This window comes from Myotis yumanensis, unplaced genomic scaffold (genome assembly GCF_028538775.1).
Source record: "Myotis yumanensis isolate MYYU_CA2020_CCGP unplaced genomic scaffold, mMyoYum1.0.hap1 SCAF_8, whole genome shotgun sequence".
Lineage (NCBI taxonomy): Eukaryota > Metazoa > Chordata > Mammalia > Chiroptera > Vespertilionidae > Myotis > Myotis yumanensis.
In genome coordinates this window covers 19,987,394-20,011,190 of record NW_027223759.1, presented here as the reverse complement: position 1 = coordinate 20,011,190, position 23,797 = coordinate 19,987,394, and the positions used below count along the sequence as shown (strand labels likewise).

General features: G+C 46.5%; 1 protein-coding gene across 4 annotated transcripts in view; it reads right to left on the bottom strand.

Annotated features, from left to right (window-relative positions):
• Positions 1–23,485, bottom strand: part of SMARCAL1 (SNF2 related chromatin remodeling annealing helicase 1) — a 46,493-nt gene extending 23,008 nt beyond the window's left edge. Inside the window, exons 1-10 of one of the 4 annotated variants that reach the window (XM_070422089.1) lie at positions 23,264–23,485; positions 21,905–21,941; positions 20,635–21,506; positions 19,833–19,883; positions 16,515–16,721; positions 15,543–15,593; positions 10,870–11,056; positions 7,430–7,580; positions 5,734–5,892; positions 2,507–2,572 (exon numbers count right to left, since the gene is read on the bottom strand). In XM_070422089.1, coding sequence (XP_070278190.1) covers positions 2,507–2,572; positions 5,734–5,892; positions 7,430–7,580; positions 10,870–11,056; positions 15,543–15,593; positions 16,515–16,721; positions 19,833–19,883; positions 20,635–21,448 — 1,686 coding nt within the window. In that variant the 5' untranslated portion in view covers positions 21,449–21,506; positions 21,905–21,941; positions 23,264–23,485. The other 3 variants (XM_070422087.1, XM_070422090.1, XM_070422088.1) reach the window with 3 other exon arrangements.
• Between the last annotated feature and the right edge of the window lie 312 nt (positions 23,486–23,797).

The following is a 23,797-nucleotide window of genomic DNA, read 5'->3' as shown; positions in this document are numbered from 1 at the left end:
TGGAGACAATTCTGGTTGTCACAACACGGGGGCACAAGTGGCCTTCAGTGGTAAAGGCCAGGGATGCTGCTACACATCCCACAATGCACAGGACAGCTCCGCACAACAAAGAATTTTCCAGCCCAAAGAGTAAGTAGTGCCAAGATTGAGAAATTCCAACCTAGATGAAAATACAGCAGAGAGTGAAAGGTTTGGTTAATAGAATAACACAAACTGCCTCTTCCCGCTCCGCCCAATCCTGACAGCAGGCCAGCATCGTGTGAAGTCAACGTTACGGAAGGGAGTGGCTTTCACACACCTTCATAAGCAGCAGACTGGACCCATGGCTCCTATTTTATCGTTAACTCATCCAAGTTCTACAGCAAATGCAGAGTAATATATACTAGTTAACAGTTAAAAGATTTGTTTTGAATATGTCACTTTAAAGATCTAAATGCCGCTTTAAGAGGTCTGGCTCAGAAACACATATTTCAGACCCAGTATGGGGCCCAGTGTGTGGCCAAGAGTGCCTGACCAGGCAATGAAATATTAACAAGACAGTCGCTAAGAAGCTTTTCCATTATACCTTTAATGATATAATCTATCCATGTGCAGTTTCTTTGTCTAAACAATCCGGGGTACAGATTTAATTTTAGTTATGGCTGTAATATTGGAACCATAGTACTTAGGTCTATTAACATTTTTCAAAAGGAAACAAGGGTCAGCAGTATGGGAAAAACATTTCATTTAAGTGTGTCCACAAATGGCTCTCATATTTATGGGTAATATGAGCATAAGATCAAGGTTTTTAAGTAAAGGACTTTTAAAGTTGGAGCAAATGACATGATCCTCCTTTGGAAAATGTAGCATATTATTTGTTATTATTGTATGTGGCGAACCGGCACAGCCATGGTATATTCAGCCCCAGGGCGCCTTATATGCCGTGCCAGCTCAGCCAGGTTCGGTGAGCCTGAGAAGGGGCGGTGAAGGATTGAGAATAGACAGACAAGAGAATAAAAGCTGGGTCTGGGTGGGACGCTGTCCTCTCTGATAGAGAGCCTCTCTGACAGAGAGCTAGGAACAGCGCCATAGACTACAAGCCATGTCTTTATTTTATAGCCAGATTCCACAAGACAAAGGAAGGGCGTGGTCAAGATGTTTAAAACATTCTTGTGGATTTCAATCCTACTCAATTACATGCACCTGAACTCTATCAAGCCCACATCACTCAGACACGTGGGGCCATGTGTTCGGAACATAGGTTCAAGCTTACAACTATAGCTTTTGGCTATATTTGTGCTGGGAGGGCTCTGCCCTCCAAGCTGGGACTTGCACGTGGCCATGAGAGGACTGTGCCTTCTCATTAGTCCGAGGCTTGAACCTGTCCAAACACTGTAGCCGCTCTCCACAATCATATAACTTGCTACTCCTAAAACAAAACAAAACTTAACTTGAAATGAGTAGACACTTGTGTGTGTTTTGTGGGAAGGTGGAAAAATTAAGTTATTTTTCAAATGCTAAGTTCCTCCAACATGTGACAAACTAGCTTTCCCTAGTTTCAGTATAACTCAAAGCTTCTTTTAAGCAATGAAAGCTGGTGAAACACCGACTGTTAAACATGCACTCCTGTTTTCTCAGTCTATACAAACAGAAGTAGATTTCCCCAACATCACCTCTGAGATCTCTGCCTTGTTATGAGAAAGAAAGCTACTTTTCCACCTGCACTACTTGCCCCCAATATTAGGAAAAAGCTCACTGCAAAAAGATGGAAGGAAATTTTGGGGGCCTTTCCTCTGTCAGGACACAAAACCTGGGCACAGAAGTGTGTGAGATGAGACAGGGAGCTTACATTGCTCATCAGAATAGTTTCACATGAAGATCTGAAGCTACGCTGAAGCACACATACGCACACACATACATACACGCCTGCTCGCAGCCAGGACTCAACCAGCCAAAGTGCTCAGGTGCAAGCTCAGACCGCCCCAGAAAGGGATGTGGATGGCTGACCCTCCTTTGTTAACAAAACGGCTTAGGGCAGCCTGAGAAAAGGGCATTGGCATACAGGGCATGTCTCAGCTTTGCCAGCGCTTCTTGCTGGTACCCACTGACCTGTCTGCATAACTCATCTCCCTCGGTTCAAAGCACTGAGAGCTCTGCCCCACAGCCACTTAGAAGACAGGCAGTTTCCGCTGAGCTGCCCAGGACATGCTGCTGGGGGTGCTCACTCCGCCTTGCCCAGGAGGCTCTGGAGTGGAGTCCTGGCCTGTTGATGTGACCATCAACAGGTCTTCATCTCTAAGAGGCAGAGACCACTGCATCGACCACAAGTTCCTTAGCAAGATGGTAGGAAGGAATGGAATCGAGCACCACAGCCTTGAGCAGAGATGCCCTAAGTCACATCAATGGCCCACCGTCCCCACCCTGCAGCCCCTGCTCTCCTTGGACCCCTTGCCAGCCAGAGCAAACCACAGCGGGATCTCCAGGCCAAGAGGACTCAGACTCCTACTCCACTCTCGGCAGGACTCACCTTGAGGAGGGGCATAGCTGCGCGACAGCGGGCTGTCTTAATGTTTTTGAGGAAGTGAGACTCATCCTGAAAAGAAACAGTCACATAGGTGAACAAGGTCACATCCTGTGTAGAAGGAAACAGAGCCCACGTTAACTTGACCCTAGCAAGCATCATGTTGAGGAGTCTTCCCTCAGCCCTTTCTCATTCAGACAGCTGTGGGCCTGGGAAAGTTTTTCCACCACATGCTGGGCAAGTCGCTTTCTCTCTCTGAGTGTTTTCCACCTATACAGTGGGGTTAGTGACTCCTCTGTCCTGTCCACCTAACAGGCTGCATTGAACAAACTGCTGAAAGGTGTCTTCTTCTTTGTAAGACAGACCTAACATCTGCCCGGCACTAAAGCAAAATGTGTTGAAGACCCACTGTGTGTCCTGCAGACCCACTATGTGCCCTACATTGGGGCCCAGGCCTCGCCCCCTAAGGGCTGGCAGGATGTCAGCTACACCAACAACTGATCAGACGATATTTTGAGTGGTGTCACGGAGTCAGGCGTGACAAAGTACTGTGGGAACTTAGAGTAGGGAGGAAGACATGATTCCTGCCATGCTTAGAATATGGAGCCTGGTTATTTATAGCTCTGCATTCTGTGCATAAGCAAACTAGAAAATGTCATGTTTTCTAAAGCTCAATGAAGAACTAATACATTCTTAGTATCTGGGGAAATTTTTTCTATTTTGGTCACAGTCGAATTACTTGCTATGTGACTCTGAGCAACTACTTGACCTCTCTACAGTGCCAGTTTCTCCATCTGTAAAATGGGTACACTACCAGCACCCAGTGTACTAGTGTTGGGTTGTCTTAAACAGGCTAAGGCACATAGAGCCCTTAGAACAGCCCTGCCACTTAATAAGCCCTCAGCGGATACCAGGAAGATCCTGGCTCTAAAGATCAAGATGCTAAAGATGACCTATAAGACCCATCCCTCAGTTCCATTTCAGCTAAGATGAACCAAAAAAATGAGCTAAAAAGCACAATATTCAGGAATGTGAGATGAATCTCGAAATGTCACTGCATGTATTCCCACAAACCTGGGGTATAACATTTGTATTCCTATCTGAGGATAAGCCCATATTGACAGCCAAGAAAAAGGGGTTTATAGAGAAAGTAGCACAAAGTCCAGAGATATGGAAGGGAATGGACCCTTTTACCAATGGGTAACAAAGGACCACTATTATTAGCTTCTCCTTCATATATAAAAGTGACATCTCAGGACCGTCACTTTATTCCCTCCTTCAACATTCCTCTGGAGTAGGGGGAGGACAGGGACCTTAATTAACTGAAGAACAAACCATCCATGGTGGTAAGTCATTTGCTAAAAATCACATGGCTGATTAAGTGTTAAGTCAGAAACAGAAACACAGGAATTCTGCAGCCAGACGCAATCCAGCTGTGATCAGTGACTCCACTTTGCCAGCTTCGTGCCGACGGGCAAATTATGTAACCTCTCTCACTGTCAGTTTTCATCAGCTGAGAAATGGGACAGTCTCTGCCCAGGGGCCATTGTAAGATCAGCGATTATACATCAAGTACCTGATAGAGGAACACACGTGAGAAATGAAGGCTTTAGTCTTCCTACACATTGTAGAAGAGTCACCATCATCCTGGGGTACTTCTTTCAATGTTTTTAATTCAAAGCCACACTTGAATTTGTGCCAAACCAGAAATGACTCCCCCAAAGATTTGTTATCTTTTTAGCTTAGAAAAAATTTACACATTTAAATTTGCTTATGCCGAACCGGTTTGGCTCAGTGGATGGAGCGTCGGCCTGGGGACTGAGGGGTCCCGGGTTCGATTTCGGTCAAGGGCATGTGCCTTGGTTTCGGGCACATCCCCAGTGGGGGGCGTGCAGGAGGCAGCTGATGGATCTCTCTCATCGATGTTTCTAACTCTCTATCCCTCTCCCTTATTCTCTGTAAAAAATCAATAAAATATATTTTTAAAAAAATAAATAAATTTGCTTATGCTCTGAACACAGTATGATTCTCATGTCCAAATCATAATCACAGATCCCTCTCTGATTGCCACAGTACTTGGTTCGCAAGTCTATGAAAGCACTGAGATGTATTCTAATGACCTGTGCATGTGTCCGTCTGTCCTACTGGATTGTCCTAGTGCACAGCGCTGTGTGGGGCTCGAAGCTGGTGCACAACTGCTAGTTAGATGAACACATGGATGAATGTACTTCCCAACCCCCAACAGCCAGCCCTGTGCTCAAAGCACGGAGTTCCTACTGCTCAAGGCACAGGTCCCTTGTTGACCTGTGCAACTCAGACTCCACTTCCCTGGGCCTCCTAAAGCTCTCTCCGTTCTCTCCTTCTACATGACACATGCACTCTAATCTTGAGTGCAAGATTTGAGAAGCCACAATCAGGAGAGAATTCTTTTTTTAAGAGAAGGAAAACACCACTGGCTTTTAAAATTCACACATTTGAGTAAAAAAGAAACTTGCATATCATCTGGAGGCATTGGGTTTCTCTGTTTTACCAAAAGGAACACCGAGGGTAAACGTCCATTGGAAATCATCCATCATAGGCTCTGCCTCTGAATGCCGGTTAGTGGTTCCTGAACTGGGAGTGGGAACTGGACAGATGGGGCGGGGACACAAGAAGCTGCACACCCTCCAGAACATGGCATCCAGTGAGTGCTGACAGGGGGCACAGACCAAGTCTCTCTAGAGACCAAAAGAAGGAAAGCCAGTCCCTGAGAGGTGTGCCGTCACACCTGGACTCAAGTAAAGTCATCTTTTAAAAAAGGACTAGAGTAAAGAGTGCTTTTCTGGGAGGGGAGGGAGTGTCCTTCTATTGGCTGGAAGAAAACTTATGAGCTGTTGGAACAGTATGCCTGAGCTGTTCTGAAGAGGGCACCAGATGAAGGCCCACGGCTGGAGTTCCTAGAGCCCCGGAGGTCCAGAGTCCACACACAGGCCTCCACAGCCGACCTCACATCAGGGAGAGAAAGGCTTGAAACCTCAGTGCAGACCTAGTAAATCGAATTTTTCAAAAAGATCCCCTGAAATTCTAATACGTAGTCAGGGCTGAGAACTGCTAATTGAGAGAAATGAAATGTTGGTTCACCACAAAATGAGACCATGATTTCTGTTCTCCTAGAGACTGAGTGGGACTCATGAGAGTACAGAAGAAAGTTTCCACCGAGACCAACTCCTTAAAGACGTTGCCAAGTCACTTACAATGATGACAACTTTAAAAGGAGTTTTTAGCTGCTTTTCCAACTTGCTCAGGAGGTCAAAACTGACAATGTTGACCAAACCAGTTGTCAGGCGGTCCTTGCCGGTCACCACGACATTGATGTGCTCTGGGTTCAGAGACGGCAGCCACTGAAGGAAGGCCTGGGGATGACAGCAGAGAACAAACCCAAAATGATGACCCAGCCCGGCAGCTACCGGCTGTGACCACAGCCGACCCACCACTGCACTCTCACTGTGGGCCAATGTCACGGCTCCCTGGAAAGCCAACATGGCCTCTGCCCCTCCATGTCCTCCCACAGTTGCTGTAACCCTGTCCCCAAAACAGCTACCATCTCCATCTTCCTCTCACCCACTTGCTCCCCTCACTTTCCCTAGCAGAACACTTCCTTCCTGCGTAGCAAGTGTAGTCAAGCAGCTACTCTGTGGTGCCTGTGGACTTCACTTCTGTGACCCCTAACTAGATGGCAAGTTTCTGCAGAGAAAGAACGTCACTCTTTTAAGAGGAATTTTTAGCAAAGCTTGGTACACTGAAGGCTCTAATGGTGATATTTTCTACAAAGCACCTGCTCTCTCCAGAAATGTTGCCATCTCTAGCCAAAGCCAGTACCTAGGGTCAGCAGAGGGCCACCTGTGCCTCCGTGGCGGTGTCGGATGCTCTCTGTCATGCCGAGTTGACACGATTCTGATATAGGGAGTGCCGGTTCTTTCTCCAGCCTCATCTGACCATCTGACCCTTCCCTAGAATTTCTGAGGGTGCTGTGGGAATCTAACACACAACATACATGTGTTAAATCATAAGTTTATGGAGGTACTGGCAGAATTCAGATCACAGAACAGGAAAAGAATGTGGTACTGTTTCAATGCACCATTTTAAAGTTTTGACGGGCACCTCTGGGCACCAGGCTGAGCAGCTGTAGGCGGAGCTGCCTCATCCCCATGGCAGCTCCTGGGGGCTTAGGAAGCAGCCAAGTTGTGATGAAGCCGACAGCCGCCATAGGCAGCATAAGGCATGGGGCTTCCTTCTTCATCAAGATGGCTTATCTGGATTTTTGTTCATGTCACAGAACCACTCTGATCCCTCGACGTATGGCAGACAAAGCTCAAGGCTGACTGATAATAAAGCTGAGTTCAGGTCAGATTTTTTAGCCATAAAGGTACCTGGTAGACAGGGAACATCCTGCCCTCACCCCTTTCCACAGAGAGCAAAAGCCCTGAGCCAGGAAGTCTGGCACGTGACCTCTAGGCCCTGCGCTGCGCCACGTTAGCAGGAAGTGTGGAGCTTACCCTCTCTGAGATCAATGTTCTCATCTGTAAATGGGCTAATATCTCTTGCGCCTGCTGCACATGGCTATTATGGGATTATGGGAACTAAAGGAGGAATCATATTTTAAAAATTAAGTGCGGTACAGATGAAAGGTGCTACTAACAGGAAGTGTCTGCCAACAGAACGAGGCGAGTCTGAGCTCTGTGGCTCCGTGGCTTCCTTCCCTGAAGGTAGTACGGGACTCTACTTTGGCACAGCCCATGAGCCCAGGCTCAGGGGGCATCTCCTCTCCATTCTGCCTTCAGCTGAAGCAGGACTTTAAAGATCCCAGGCCCTGTCCCCAAGCTGTTACTTGATTCTTCTAACCCTGAGGAAAAGTGTCGTTGTTAAAATCCGAACACAAAGAGCACGGACCTGCTCCCAGGTGAAGCGCACAGATGAGGGCACCACCACCAGGAGCGGCCACTCCTTCCGGTAGAAGGCGGCGATGCAGATGGCCTGGATGGTCTTCCCCAGGCCCATGTCATCAGCAAGCAGCAGGCGGCCTCCTTTTGCGATGGCAAAACTGGAAGCAGACAAGGTAAGGACAGTAACACAACATATTCCCCAGGGGCACAAGTTTACCTGCCACCACGTAAAGTGATACATGCGCATGGTTCGGTGTAGGCTGTGTGGCAGCCAGCATGGGCCCTGCTCATGAGAAGAGATCTGCTCCCCAAAGAGGGAAAAGCAGGAGCTAATCAGGGAGCAGAATTATAATTTAAAAAGGAGTCAGAATCGGGAAGATGTGAAATGGTGGTCAAAGGTAGGGAGAAGCTCTGTAAGATAATCAGGTCATAAAAGTCTGCAACACGAGTCACCCACAGCCCAATGTAGGCGAGGCCTGGGGGTGTGCAAGGACAGTGGGAAACGGTCTCTAATAAGGGGCTGGTGGTGGGGGGCACTCTTGTTCACACAAGCGATCTGCCTAGAGGAGAGGAGAGAAATTAGAGATGAAGAGTAGAGAGGATGCTGTGTGTAAAGGCCAGAGGGAAGGGTGGAACAGGGTGTTTATCTAAGAGGGAGAAGAACCTCAGCTAAGGTGCTCACTAGTCACAGTCTGCAGGGCCCTGAGCCTTCCAGTGCAACAACCCTTGCTAATCGTTTGTGAATAAGGGTGTAGCCGACTCTTTTGAGCCCAATTGGCTGGGCTGGAATCCCCATCCCACCACTCAGGGATAAGTTACCTAACCTCCACGTGCCTCAGCCATAGATGGGAATAACAACAGGATCTACCCCAGAGACTGTTTCCAGGATTAATGAAGTTAATAAGTAACGCACTTAAAACAGGGTCAGAGGAATGTTCTCTTATAGCTACTATTCGACAAAAGGCACAACAGTAAGAATGACTTGCTTGAGTCATCTGATGACTCAGTGAAACGCTGAGGGGATCCCGAATGCCAGCTGCCTGGTCTCCTGCTCCACACACCCGTCCCCGTTCAGATGATTCCTGAAAACTCATCATCTGCTCAGAAACCTGGTAATAGGCCAGACGACTAGCTCTTTTTCTTTCCCTCTCAGACAGTAAAGACAGAGACCGTAATCTCTTTTAATTAGCAGCTGGTTTGGCCGACAAGAATTCTAGGCTGCACGTGGCCTTTCTGAATTGCCTGGAAAGGCCAGGGTCTGACGAAGGTGGAGAATGGACATGCAGACCTGAGGGAGGCATGAGGCCAGCACGCCTGGGCTCAGCAGCACACGGAGACAACGGGCGTCACATCGTTGCACCTCCTTGTCCTCCCAGCAGTCACAACCGCCCACCCAATGAGAGGGAGCACCCCAGGTTGTGGCCACCACGTTCCTTCAGTGGGAAGGCAGGGAGCCCAGCGGCCTGCGACCTCACCTCCCTGAACAGGCCTCTTCTTGGCACACCTACCTCAGACCTGGGTTAAAGCTCTGGACCATTTTCAGGATGAACCCACAACTCAGACAGAGGGAGGGCAAGTGTGGAAAGATTTATTCTCTTACTTTCTGGTTTACAAAACTGGCAGACAGGGCAGACAGGGAGCACCGAAGCACTTTAGTCTATCTGGTCATTTTCAAAGCAGAATGGACGCTGAATTTCAGTCTTTCCTTTTTCCCTGCCCTGAGGTAGCCCAGCTCAGGAACCAAGTAGCCAAAAATGAGAACAAAGCAAACACCTGAGTAAACAGAGAAACAATCACAGAGCTGATGCCTCTTCTACAGGGCAGGCTGCATAAGAGAAGCTCTGTCCTCATCAGAAAATGTGATTTAAGCCCCAGTTTCACTTGTGGGAGCTGAGAGACCTTAGGCAGGTGGCTGTCTGCCAGAGCCTCAATTCACTGGTTTCTTGAGAGACCATTTAGTCATTAGAGGAAGCTGATATGTATCTAAGAGATTTTACTCCATAAGTTTAAGGGAGTTTTCAACTGAGTTTTTACATATAAAAACAAAACAGAACAAAAAAACATGTGGAATTCATAGCCCTCTTCCCTCAACACCAGAGAATGAAAGTTAAAATCTGGATTTAATTAGAAAGTGTTGAAGAAAGGCTGTAAGTACCATTGCACGTTCGGAGCCCTAGAGAAAAAGATGGGAGCTGCTGGCCCCACTTTGTTTCCATGCACACTGGCCCGGTGCCTCGCACAGCGCCCCCAGTGGTGAGGAGGTTACCTGGCAAGTCCAGCAGGTACCACATGGGCCCATGGATCTCTCTCTACTGGAGCCAGGAAGAACTTGATGCTGAAGTCAGAGTGGGCAACATTGTCATTAAGGAGCCAGAAGAGGAAAAGAGCAAAGGAAAAAAACTGCCTTGAGCTTAGGTAAAACGCGGCCCAAAGGACATCACAGATCACAGTAGATGCAGGACCGAAATGGCAAAGTGTGTTACCTCAGAGGGACAGAGGCTGATGGATAGGAGGAGGAGAGGGTGGGCGGAGCTGGGGACTTGGGAATGCAGTAAGGTATGGCTGTGCCGAAACCATACCCAGGACAGAATCCTGTCTGAGATAGCAGCCGAGCTTTAACCAAAACACCATAGTGGGTTGCACACAGGCAGGCTGACTTTGCTTGTCAGTGCCATTGACAGTTCAGTTCCTTCCCTTGCACAGGGCTCTTCTCCAACCACACCGCCTACCAACACATCTAGCTCTCATATTTTTGGGTGGACTATCAAGACCTCCTCCCTCTCTTTGACCTCTCGTATATTCACTAGAAGGCAAGTTCAAACCTGTCGTTTTGCTTCTCCCAAGAAGTCTGGAAAAAAGGACTGAGCTTTCTTTTCGAAAACTACCACCTCCCACTCTCAGTCCAAGTAATTCTTGTAGGGCAGGCCTACCATCCAGCCTCACCAACAAGACTTCAAGTTCTGGGCCACAATGACTGTCTGGTTCCAGATCCATGCATTTCAGTGTGGGATTCCGAGAAAAGGTGCTTCCGCTGGGATGCTGGGCTGATGGATGTGAGCTGGAAGCCCCTGGCAGCCCCAGCTGCCACACCTGAGTAGCATCAGGCTGAGAATAAAGCAAACTAGAGGAAGGCAGAGCTGAGAGAGGGACAGAGTCTGATGAGATCCTTTTAGATCCTGGGTTTTCTATTACATGCACTGAGAAATCTCTTTCTTCAACTAGTTTGAGTAGGTTTTTGCACACCTGCAACACAGAGCCCTGCTAACGCACAGAATTTGAAATCAATGGTTACTCAGGCTCTGGTAACAGTACACCTGGCTGTTCAATGCCTAACTGCTTCCAGACGTCTGTGAAAGATGAGCATTCACAAAAGGGGCATCTGAACACAGCAGGTGGGAAGGGATGAAATGCGAGGGAAAGGGAGCAAGAGGAAGATCAGGCACCTACTTGACTCCAGCTCTCTGGAAGGGCAGCAGACTGGACACGAGCTTGGGGTCCACTCTGGAGAGGTCAGCCTCAGGGACGTCTGCCGTGAGACAAAGAGACGTCTTCTCCAGCTGAGAAGCAAAGGCCAGGGTGAGTGTCTTGGGCAGAGGACTCAGCTGCACTTGTGGGAGGCAGCGCACCCTTTCAACTAGAAGGAAGAAGAGAGGCATATGAATTGGGGTGTTATGTCCAAGAGATCCAGGGGTTACGAAATACAAATTTCAATGGCTGAAATGCTGCTGCATGCCATCTTAAGAAACTAACTGGAGAGAAAAATCAGGGCTGATAGACGCATGCTAGAGAACAAGTCTTCCCTCTCTATTCCTTAATTTCTGCAAATATGAGGGCAATCGGTCATGCCAAATTGATTTTCTATACTACACAAACACTGGAAAGAAATACAAAGTGATTTTGTGACTGATCGTTTTTTTTAACCTAAAGTAATGTAAAAAAATTATCTTAGTATTCCCATTCAAATAAGAAAAAAATCAGCCCAGAAAAAGCAAGAATTAAAATGGAAAAATCTTGTCTCCTTTCCATTCTCCTCATGTTTTATTTTGGTTTCGATGTTGAGAAGTCAAAGAACTCTACATCACCTGCTGTCAACGGGCGAGGAAGCACGGAGCGCCATACAGAGAAGATGCTAGGCATTTCTGAGAAAGATCAGTAAGATGGTACTTACTCACAAACAACAACAAAGGGCAAAGTCCACAACTGGTAACAATGCATGTGGCCCTGCACACTCTTAACCCTTTCAGCAAGAGAATGATGAGCTCCCCTTGAGAGTAAGTTTCACAGTAGTGATCTCAGTGGTGAGGCAGCCAGAAAACCCATTAGTCCTGAGGTGGCCTGCTAGCTCCTTACCCAGCCTCCAAAGCAGGTGCTGGCAAGCAAAGGCCTAGGGGCCAAATCAGCCTGTTTTTGTAAATAAAGGTTTACTGGACACAGTTGTGCCAGCTTGTTTATCGATTATCATCCATATGGATTATCATGGCTGCTCTCATGCTACACTGACAGAGTTGTGTAGTTGGGACAAATACCGCACAGCCCACAAAGCCTAAAATATTTACTCTCTGGCCCTTTACAAAAACGTTTACCAACCCTGGTAAGTTCAGTCTGACTTTCCATTACAGCTCATCTTTGGGGGTCTCCACTCTCCTTTCAAGTGTGCGGTACCAGACCTCCATACAGTGGATGGGGAAATCTCTTCTTCTAGTCAGAAGCCATTAACCCAAGTGGGAAAAATAAATTACCTGAGATCTACATGGAAATGAAAGCAAATTAATTTCACTGATCTTACTCTTTGAAAGAATTTAAGCCTCACCTGATTTTAAATTTAAGAGGAAAAAAACTTCTTCAACAGAGAAAAGGAAAAAGAATAAACCAGGATACACAAAAAACATACAATTTGGGGGAACGGGCAGGGGAAGATGTTAAAAAATCACAAAGTTAGAGAACAGACGATAGACCTCGAGATCGCTGGTGGTAGCAGAATCATTAACCTACCAACCACAGTCTGCTGTCCTAGGGGCTGTAGCTTTCTAAGGTTCTTCCCTTTTAGCATTTTCCTTTGAAAAATCAAGTTAGAAGAGTGACCACTGTTCACAGATCCTCAATTGCTCTTTATCCTTTACCTTTTCAAGGGCACCTTGGGAGAGTCATAGTAAAACCAAGGGGCTTACTGTCCTCAGGAATCCAGTAAAGAGAAACTGGGCATGTTTCATTTCTACCCAGTATTATTTGAAATTCTAAGGTTGTAGTTCTCTATTCCATATGATCATGTTTTTCCTTAATATCTTCACAAGATATTACAAAGTGTTTTGCCACACAACCAATTGGCTACAATTGCAAATATTGATGTGAATTTGGAGGACTGAGCCACCCACTACCTTAAATAGCTTTGTATTTTCAATACATTTAAATCCATTTCGTCCTTCACTAAATATATGTACCAGTTATTTCTGGGAACAGTTGGCAAGAACAGAATCACCAGGATAGGAAATTAGGTAAGGTTGGCGGCTTCATCATAAAGAGACTGTCCATACTGATGCAGAAGTACATTTTATGCCTCCAAATTAAATCTGAGCATGCTGATTTCTCCACACATCAGGAGATTGAGCACTCCATGTGCTTTCAGAAACCATTTTCATTATAATCCTAGTGACTTTCAGAACTCAAATACCTGACGAAAACTGAGACACGGCTGATGATCCGGCCACTGTGAATTACGGTGTTTTGTAAGTGTTATGTTCTTTCAGCCTCTCAAGAGGAAAAAACTGCCACTCTGCTTCCTACCGACTACTGTCTCCAAATCCCTGTGCTGCTACTCCGGCCAACGGGGTGTGTTTCTGAGAAAGCCCTGTGCACTGTCGCCGGTGGCCGTGTCCTATCCCTGTGCTGGGAGGTGGCAGGAGTGTGCTCTGGCCTCATGAGCCATCTAGAAGCCGTTTCTGTGAAAGCCACCACGAAGCCACCCAGCAGAGATGGGAATGTTTTCAAATAGCAGCTGACAAGACAGAATTGCTGAGGAGGATGCAGAGTCCTTCTGGACTGTGACAGTTGGGAAAACAAAGGGCCTTAAGCCAATCTCACTGTGGGCAAAGGCCTCAAGTCACTTAGAAAAGAGAGAGGAAAGCTTAGTCACCTAATCTGGAGAAAATAATTATCACCAGGTCATCAACGAGCATTCATCTACTCAGAAGGTCTGTCATTTTTAATTAGTTTTCCATGTACATGTTCACGAGCTCAGGGTCAGTCATCTAAATTCCACAGAGGAACCAGCCCCAGGGGTGAGGAGAGGTGCAAATTCCCCAGGGCCCTGTCTGATGCTGATGGAACCAGAGCTCACCGGGACCTTCGACTCTGCAGGCCGTCTCCTCAGCCTCGTAGCGCACGGGTCTGGCTCCTAAATTTCCATACAAGTCATGATACAAACTCAAGATCTCAATGTTTAGTCCGAGTCTGAGTGTATCATGACCCGCAATGCTCCCAATAAGGAAAACAACGTTTCCTGTCTCTGGGCCTAAGCTTTTTTCCAATCTGTGAAATGGGGAGAATCAGTCTTAGCTTCCACAAGACATTGGAATGACCAGATAGCATGGAAAAAAGTAATCTGAACTCTAAATCTAGAATTCTAAACTCCAGATCCAAACGATTATTGATGACAAACACAAACTGTATGTCTGGCCATTGTGTGTGTTTTTCTGGATGAAGAATTGTTGTTTCATCAGATATTCCAAAGAGTATGTGGCCCACTAAAGATGTGGAACCATTATATAATACTATGTGAGTCGAGACTCATGGTTTTCAATGTTACATTCACCTACTAATGCTGTAAGTATCCTGCTTTTTATCCTTCCATGAAAGTCAAGTCTTTATAGCTAACACATTTATGTCTTTCTTTGGTTGAAAGACAAAGGGATGAGAGGGAAAAACTCACTCCTATTGCTCACCAAAAATTTGGCTCTGGCCAGAGTTCGCTCTGAGTTACAAGTTCCAAACAGCAGCAGCCATGGGATCCTTTCTGCTTCAGCTAGTGTTCCCTGATACTAAGTATCTCCTCATATTCAAACTTAGCCTTGAGTTTGCCACAAGTCTTTCCTCAAGGATCAAAGCCCTTCCCTTATATTTAATTTTTGGCAGAAGAGCAGGTATGGATTAAAGACCACCCCCACACATACACACTTTTTTTTCTTTTTCTTTTCTTTCTTTCTTTTTACTAAAAGGACAACTGGGACCCAGAATGTCGAATTATCCATCTGAGGTCCTATAGTAAGTCACATAAGGAGGAGACAGAGGGAAGAAACCCAGCTTTCCTCTTCGTTAAAGCCCCAGGCGGGCAGGCAAGAGGGCCAATGTTTCAGCCTCCCCTGGCCTGACCAGTGTGAACACTGGCTGGGAGGCCAACAAGTCATCGGGGTCAAACAGGAGGAACACTGATGCCAGCAGCAAACCCTCTGTAGAGCTGTGACAGCTTGGAAGATGGGTGTTAGACTGACATTCAGGACAGGCTGAGATAAAACCATGTCCCTTTTCTCAGGCATATCGCACCCAAGCAGGCAGAGAAGAAAAATGTTAAGTCCAAACTGGCTTCTCCTTCTTGTAGTTACATCTGTACACACATCCCTTCCTTTGGTCCATCTGCAAAGTGCTCATTAAAGCTGTGCGTCCTGGCCTAGGCCGCGCCTCTGGCAGACCTCAGCCCACCTGGAGCTCAGTATGGCTGAGACCCTCCCACCTTCACCGATCATGTGGTTCCAGAAGTAATCTGAGAGCCTGTCCTCAGAGGGCGTCCAAAGCAGCTTCCATCTAAGCGAGGCAATCCTCGCTCACCTCTGACCCCCACACTTCTACGATGGGCGGGAGGGAGGTTTCCCGGCCTTGGAATCTGACCAGTACTGCCTCACGCTGATGGAAGCAGAGGCCCCTGGTTCGTTGGGCTGTTGTAAAGCCACCGTCTCAGCGGATGGGGCCGGGGCTGCCTGAGAACATCTCTGCCTTTCCTTGTCCTGTACACAGCATGCACAGTCATTGAGGGGGAAGGAGGAGGAAAACCATTTAAAACACTGAATTTAAGGCAGATCATTAAAGCTTAACAACAGCATGATATAAAACAAGCAAGGTGGGCATCTCACTTAGTTTATTGTGCTCTTCCAAGAGAAAACTCCACTTCCTGGTCTTGACATCTGCAATGAGAAGAAACAAAATAAGCAAACGTGCCAGCCTGCCTCTGCTGTGTCCTCACACTTACTCAGTCCCTGGTTTTCTAAACCTCCAGGGAGCTCGCATGGTGTGGTGACTGTGATGTCTCAAAGGCAAGAGGTTTTAAGACCTTGCTTTCTACCTGCCCAGGGAAAGGCTAAAACCATTTCAAGAATGTGAATATTAACCCATAAAAGCCACAGCATTTTGTAAAACAACATGGCCCATGCTAAGAATGAACTCCAGGAGTTCAGAATTCTGAAGCTGATTTCTGCCCTTTATTTGGATGGGGCAGCTTTCGAAGAACCTCACAAAAAATAAAGCAAAATTGTTGGTTTTGGCCAGTGGTTGTCAATCCTGGCTGATTATTAGACTCCCCTGAAGATTTTTAAAACTACCAGTTCTCCACCTCAAACCAATGAATTCAGTATCTCTGGGTGGGAAGGAGGCATCAACACTGACCGGGCCCAGCAATCTGGGTTTACCAGGCCCTCCAGGTGATTCTGATGATGCTCAAGTTTGAGAATTATGGTCTTAGTCAACAGAAAGGCATTTATTTTTATGACAACCATCTGTTCTTCTAGCTCTGCTACAAAATCTAAACAGATAGGTTTAAATGGCCAAAGCAGGAATTTATCTGCTTCTACCAAGAAAACACTGACCAGGTGACTGGGAAAAATTGTTAGTGTAGGGAGGGTCCTTCTCTTTGGGAGGCCTCTGAGGACAAAACAGGCCAATTGTTCACTATCTAAACAATTTAGGCATCACCTCTCTACAAGAGTAGCAGATCAGAAAGGCTCTACCAAGAAAGCCATTTTTGAGTGTTCAAATCGAGAGAAAAACACCTACTCTGAGACCACAGACCACTACCCACCCTGGGAAGCAGGCGGGGGCCAATTACTTGCCGTAATTTCTAGAATCCATCTGTTTAAACAGTGCAATCAACTCTTGTGAATAGCCGATGTCTGCCTCAAAGCGGGCCCGGGAGATGAGCATGCACTGCCCTTTAACAAAGGTAAGAGAGGGAGCCGAAGGCAGGCTGGTCTGTGCCACACTGCTGGCCCCTTCCAAAGGCTGCAGGGTGACCGTGCGGAGGCGCTGGGCTGCTTTCACTGCGAAGGAGAAGAGGAGGACAGCTGTGACAAGGTGGATGACTTTCACATGGCCCTTGGATGCTCAGGCAGGCAAAGGAGGAGGGCAGGGACAGGGTCATAGGGAATTACACATGGCAGGTACTGTTGGACTGGGAAGCTTTGCAAGCATGCTTTCATTGAGGCTTTGGAAAATTCACGATTTATTGAACATTACTCTTCTGTTCCTTAAGTTTTCAAATTAAAACACTTAGAAGTCAAAAAATAACAAGGGGAAGAAGGATTTCACCAGAATGAACAAGTTTATTAGATCATTTCTGTTGCTGAAGTCAACAGACCAGAATCGCCCACTTAACCCTACTTCCAGGCCCCTAACTCTGCTTAGAGAACAAGGGAGAGAGACAAAGGCCCACCAGGCCACAGAAGCACAGTTTTGAACCTTATTTCATCTATTACTGATGTACTTTATAGGTTAATAGATTTGACTACATAAAACTAAATTGTCAAAAGACACAAACTAAATTAAAAGGCAAAACTACTGAGTAAAGATACTTGTAAGAAAGGCAAGCAGAGCCCATACTTTTAAAAAATCAAGACCATGCCCTAGCTGGTTTGGCTCAGTGGACAGTGTCAGCCTGTGGACTGAAGGGTCCCGAGTTCGATTCCAGTCAAGGGCTCATACCTGGGTTGCGGGCTCGAGCCCCAGTGGGGGCATGCAGGAGGCAGCCAATTAATGATTCTCCCTCATCATTGATGTTTCTATCTCTCTCCCCCTCTCCCTTCCTCTCTGAAATCAATAAATATATATTAAAACACACACACACACACACATACACACACACACACAAAACCCAAGACCACAAAACACAGAGATGTAACCAATTGAAAAGAGGGGGGAAATGACTAATAAGCATTTGAAAAAAATGTTCAACTGCACAAATAATCAGAGAAAAAAAAGCCCTTTTTTAACTTATAAAAAATAGATATCTGCATTGCCAGTTGGAAATAAATTCTTTTGAAAAATAATGCGGTGATATACAGCAAGAGCCCTAAAAAGTGATCAAATGATCCAACTTCTAGGAATCTCCCCCAACTAACAATTGAAAATACAAAAATTTATGGATAAAGATATTCCTTACAGATTTAACACTGAAAAATAAACTGGGAGCAAATTAAAACAGATAAAGAGAAAATGATTTAAGCAGTCTAGGACATATTTATACAATGAAATATCATATAATCAATAATGATTTTTTGGAAGAAATTTTGGAAAAGACAAATACACAAAAAAATTGAGTTCAATAGTATGAAATCATTTTTTTGGAAGTCAAAGTGGTCTGATAATGGGCATTTTTATCACTCAGCATTAACTGTTAACATTCAGCATGAAAATAAAAATGCTATGCTGGAACACTAATGAATTATGCAAGATAACAATTACATTACATATGTAAAAATTTGTATGTTTTAATGCACAGATAAAAGGCTGGAAGGTACAAAACTAAAATGTGAATAGTGGTTAACTGAGTGGGGAGTTTTTGGGGATAGTGTTTCTTCTTTGCACTTTGATATACTTTCCATAAGATGAGTGTGTGATAGGATTGAAAAGGCAAAATCCAGAGGTACACCCGAAGCAAAATGACAGAAAGACTGGTAGACCCAGCCTTTACATGTTAGAGCGATGAAAAACTATAATCTACTAAGAAGACACAACAATCATGAACCTATCTGAAAATTTAAAAAGAAGGATAAATGCACAAATCCATGATCATTGTGAGAATGTTAATATATCTTGGGAGACAGCAGATTAAGTGTGCAAAACACTGGTAAGGACACAGAGGAGCTAAACAAATAATCAGTAAAATTCTTCTAAAAGGTATGAACAGACTTTTGTGCCTGTTAAATAGTTTTCAAAAAAAATATGTGAAGCATTACTGAAGGCAAGCATATCACACAGAAAACATAAATGAATCTGCAAACACAAAAGTCATTTAGGTCACCATGCAGTGTGGTCAGAGAACAGGAGTAAAAAGATAATAAAACAAACAAAATCATGACAGTGGAAAACAATGGTTTAATCTGAGGAACCATGAGAACACAGTGTGTCAAAACCTGCATTCTTAACTTAGGGCACTGGTCTCCCCTTCCCAACACCTAACAAATGGATTAATAGTAAAAATGATCCCCCTCACCCCCCAAAAAAAGTTCACTGGCAGCTACTAAAGAAAAGGATATCACCAAGTGTCACACATTTCAAGATGGCGAGGTGAAGGAGAGAAACAGGAACTTCTGCTGGGAGCTGACCATCACCCTCCAGAAACTGTACTGGTGCCCCAAATCGGGGGAGTGACCTCACCATGTATCCTCATCTTTTCCCTCTTTGAACTGGGAGGGAAGAGAGGGGATAGAAATGGCTGCTGGGAGATGTGAGAACACCCAGGGCAGAGGAGCAGACTTCAGGCACCAGGAGGTGACAAACACCTTGGAGTAGGGACAGTCAACAAAATCTCAGAAGTGGTGCATGCACCCACGGGCCCTGACAACAACCTGACCTGGACTCCCCAGACCTGGCGTTGGCTGGAGCCTGCCTGGGCAATGCCCCTCCCTGCAAGCCCTAGTTAACTAGCTGTATAAAGAGTGCTGTGAGGATTTGGGTGGTTTGATGAACTGTAAACCTTCCTGAGATCAGTGGCTGGCATAGCTGCCTGCCATGGCTGGAGCCAGCAACCCAGTGGGAACATGCACCCTGAAGTCAGACTGTTAGGGTTTGAATGCTATTTGCGCAACTTATTGGCTGTGTGACCCTATGTTAGTAACATACCCTCTCTGGGCCTCAGTTTTCCCATCTGTAAAATGGTTGTCAGAAGGAATAAAAGAGTTATAGCACATGTACAGGGCTTAGAACAGCCTGGAACATACCAGGCTCCATTTAATGCCAGCTTTTGTTAATATTACCAGTGACTATCACCCAATGAGCTGCCTCACTAGATTGGCCATAGTGAGAAGGAAGAAGAGCACTGGGACGGTGGCCTGAAAGCCATCCGAACCACCAGCCAGACCACATCTGCTACTCCAGAGAAACTTCTCAATACCAGTGTTTCCTGCATGAGGGGTGACGACACACCTACTTACTCAGGGCACTGTAGTCGGACATGCTGAAGTTCCACATCTTGGTGTCAGGATCTAAAATGAAACACAAATACTTGGTCTGTCCACAATGAGGTTGATGACTGTTGTAATCTGTACTTGGACACTCAATAAAAGCTTGTTTAATGAATGAATGAATGAATGAATGAATGCTAAATTCAAAAAAGTTGGCTGAACAAGCCCCCACTGATTTACAAAATCCTTGTACAGGACAAATAGGAAATATAAATAAGAATAATGCTTTTTATTCCATATCAAGAAATTTAAGTCAGGCTCTGACATGTTATGGGCCTCATCTCAGAGGGCTGAGGGCAGAGGTGGGACCCTGTGTAGTCCGGCAAAGCTCAGGTATGAGAAGGAACGTGCACTGAGGCAAGGCAGAGCTAGCCACATTCCAGTTCTGCCCTTCAGACAAACCAACCTGAGCATGTAACTTTACCTGGCTGAGCCAGTCCCATCGCCTTTAAAATAACATCTTGTTATCTCAAAAAATTGTTAGGCTTAAGTGCTACAGGGCATATGAAGCACCTGGCAGAGGAGCTGGCATCTCAGTAAAAACTCATCCATTCTCCATATGGCCGTGTGGCAGCCCCTAATTTTGGCAGCTGTTTGAAGGAACGTCTATGACAAAAGAAAACATGGACTAAAATAGAAAAATTTTAATAACTGGTTAGACAGAATGTGCCAATGCACCCTCTTCATATTTATGAGAAACTGGTAGATTAAAAGGGATTCTAGAAATAGGAAAAAAAAATCTGAAAAATTAGACTGAATGAAGACGCATTACCAAAATTTCTGCTGGGCAGACTCTTGAACACGGCAATGAGCTCTGCGTTGTACCCAATCTTCACCTGGAAACGGTCTCCATCCCTTACACATGTTCCCTCCTGGGAGCTTACTGCTTTGCGAGGTGAGGCCACCAATTTCTGTGGGAGTCTGCCTTCGGTCCTGGGCATCACACTCCCAGAGCCACAATGGACGTCAGAAATGTTCTGCCCCGAGGTGGAGGGTCTGGCTGCCTTGGCCTCTAACTGAGCTTCCCTGGGGAGCTGTCCCGAGGAGGAAGCTGGTGTATCCTGGGAACTCTTTGCTTTGGCCAAAGGCTCATGAGTTGAGTTAGCAAAGGGTGTCGATTTGGCCCTGTGGGAAACCTGAGAATGACCTTGACCCACGAGCTGCTGGCTGGAAACCTCTGGAGGACTTTGTGCCAAGGGAGGGGAGATCCCAGCGAGAGTCACTTGACTTGGTGGGCTGTGGTGTGGGCAGGCTGTAGGCATCTCTTCTGGCCTCTTCCAGGTCCCCGTTGCCTGCTCCAGAGTGCTGGGATGAAAACTGTGGGGGTTGTGAGGTCTTTGGTCACCATGAGATGAACCACTGGTTTTCTGTTGCTTGAAAACGACACCATGGCTCACTGGCTTAGAAGAATCCTTGGGGAGACTGTGAGAAGGACCCTGCTTGGACTGGGAAGAAAGGGCAGCAATGGAGGAGCCCGATCCTGCACTCTGATGCTGTCCTGCTAGTTTCTCGGCTCTACGAGCCAGAGCCTTTTGTCGATTCTCTTCAATCTTTTTCCTCTGCTCCTCTGTAAGGGGCAAGGACATTGTAACAGGAAAATGCTTATGCAGGAATGTCGATCTTTAATCAGAAACGTGGTAAAAGCTGGGAAAGAAAAACGTTTGAAATAAACATGAGATGTATGTATTTATCATGTGCCTACCTTGACTTTAACAAACTTTTGTCCCAGGAAATGCACAACAGTGGATATATTAAAGTTTCTTTTATAATCAACACTCCCCCATCCCCCCCCCCCCCCCCACAGGAACACTAGGTAGCATAGGCTAGAACGACACCCTGACAAAAGAGGAAAAAGAAGGATCAAATCCAAAGCTGAAGAGGCATTCCAGCTACAATATTTTTCTCCCTCTCATCCCCTAGCTGAGTTATCAGATCCCATGGAAGTTATACAATGCAAACCAAATCCACCAGATAATGAGAAGAACATTTCAAACTAGAAAGGATAATGGATTAGACAGACAGAGATCAAAACAACCACATACCATGGTGTGAGACTTGCTAACACAGACTCTTTCCAACCTAGAAGAAGAGAAAAAAAAGCGTTAGCCTCACATAGACCGCACACTAAATTCACCCCTCCAATTCAATCCTCTTAGCATTCTTGGCCAATCAGCCTGCAGGGGGCCTGACAGATGCAAGCCCCAGAGCAGTGCCTGCCTTCCAACATGCACCCCCTCAGAGCAGTCCAGTGACTCTTTTGGAAAAATAAGGGGGAATAAAAAGTAACGCATGCTCATTGTACAGATCCAGATGCTACATAAAGATGCAGAGGGTAAAATTAGTCTGTAATTTCACCACCCATCAATAACCACTCTTCAGAGTTTAAAGTACAGCATAGTTCTGATTCTTTTTCTATCCATAGCCATAGACACATGTCCCATATTTGGGAAATATTCTTAGAGGGACAATATATACATTGTTTTGTGCCTTCATCATTTTTTAAAAATTAATTTACCCAAGTCATTTTTCTATGAGCAGAGCCACTTTTACAATATTCTACAACCGGGGAGCTGGACACCGCTCTCTCCGGATCGGTTCAGACTCAACAGCCCCCACCCCATGTAATGGGATGCAATGCGTTTAATGACTCAGGGGGCACCCCGGCAGCACTGCTCAGGCCTCCGAGGCTCAAAGGTTTCCTTCCCGCTGGGATTCCCTTTGCTCAGATCCCCAAACATCCCCAGAGACCTTCCACCTCAATCGCCAAGAGTCAGGAAGGGGCTGGGAACGGCTTTCTTCCGGGGACAGAGCCGAAGCCTCAGGTGCCCTGGGTAACGTCCCAACCACACTCCTGCCTAACTTTCCAACCGGGCCCGCCAGCACCTGCGCTCTCCGCGCCCGCGGCCCGGGGTGCCCACTGCCTCCGCGGGCCGGGGACGGCCAGGCCATGGGGTGAAGCTCCACTCATCAGCCCCAAATCATAAGCCATCGCACTATATGGACGCCCCTCCTCTTCTCCCTGATGGGACAGCTAAAATTCTAATTTTAGGGGTGCGCTTCATGCCGGCCGGTTAGTGAAGAGCCACGCCCTATTTACACCCCTACTATCTCCGCTTGGACTCACCCTGCCCCGCAGCCCCCTCCCCGCTCCAGGCTGGCACTTGGTCTCGTCCGCCTCCCCGTCTACCTCCTAGTCCGGCAAGGCCTGGAGCACGGCCACCTTCCCGGCGGACCGAGCCGGGCCGCGCCTCGAGTCCTCCCGAGCCAGACTGCGCTTCCGAGCGGGCGATTAGGAGCCGGCATCCGAGCGCTGCCCGTTCGCGCGCCAGATTGCCGTGCCTGGGCCTGAAAAGGGAAGGGTGTTTGGCACATTTCCCAGCGGGCAACACGGGCACACTTACGCTTCAAAAGTGGGCGTGGCGAACCCGGAGACCGGAGCCGTGATGCAGGGTCTTCTGGGATTTGTAGTTTGGGCAGGGGATCTGGAGAGACGCCAGCTCGTGGACGAAGCGGGGCTGAAGTGGTGCACCCTGGGAACTGTAGTCCTCGGTTTCCCCCAAAGGTTAAGTCAAGCACTACTAGATCATGAAAACCTGGGATGTCGAGGTTTACAAATCTGGAGTCTCGCTGTGAGAACGGTCTCCTGAAGGTTGTCAGAGTGGTCTCCAGAGGGCACCCCAGTCGGAACTGTTCAGAAGCTCTTAATAAAAAGTATCCCCGGGGGCATTCTTCCTGGCATTGATAACCTTATAACTTAAGCCCCAATCACTATTCCATCTCCGCTGGAGAATTAGCATCACCATCATTATCATCATCGTCATCATTGTCGTCATCATGAGGCATTGTGCTGAAAATTTAATGTGAATTATTTAATCCTCATCCTACCCTTATGTAGCATTATATTATGTGTATTCCCATTTTACAGATGGGAAAAC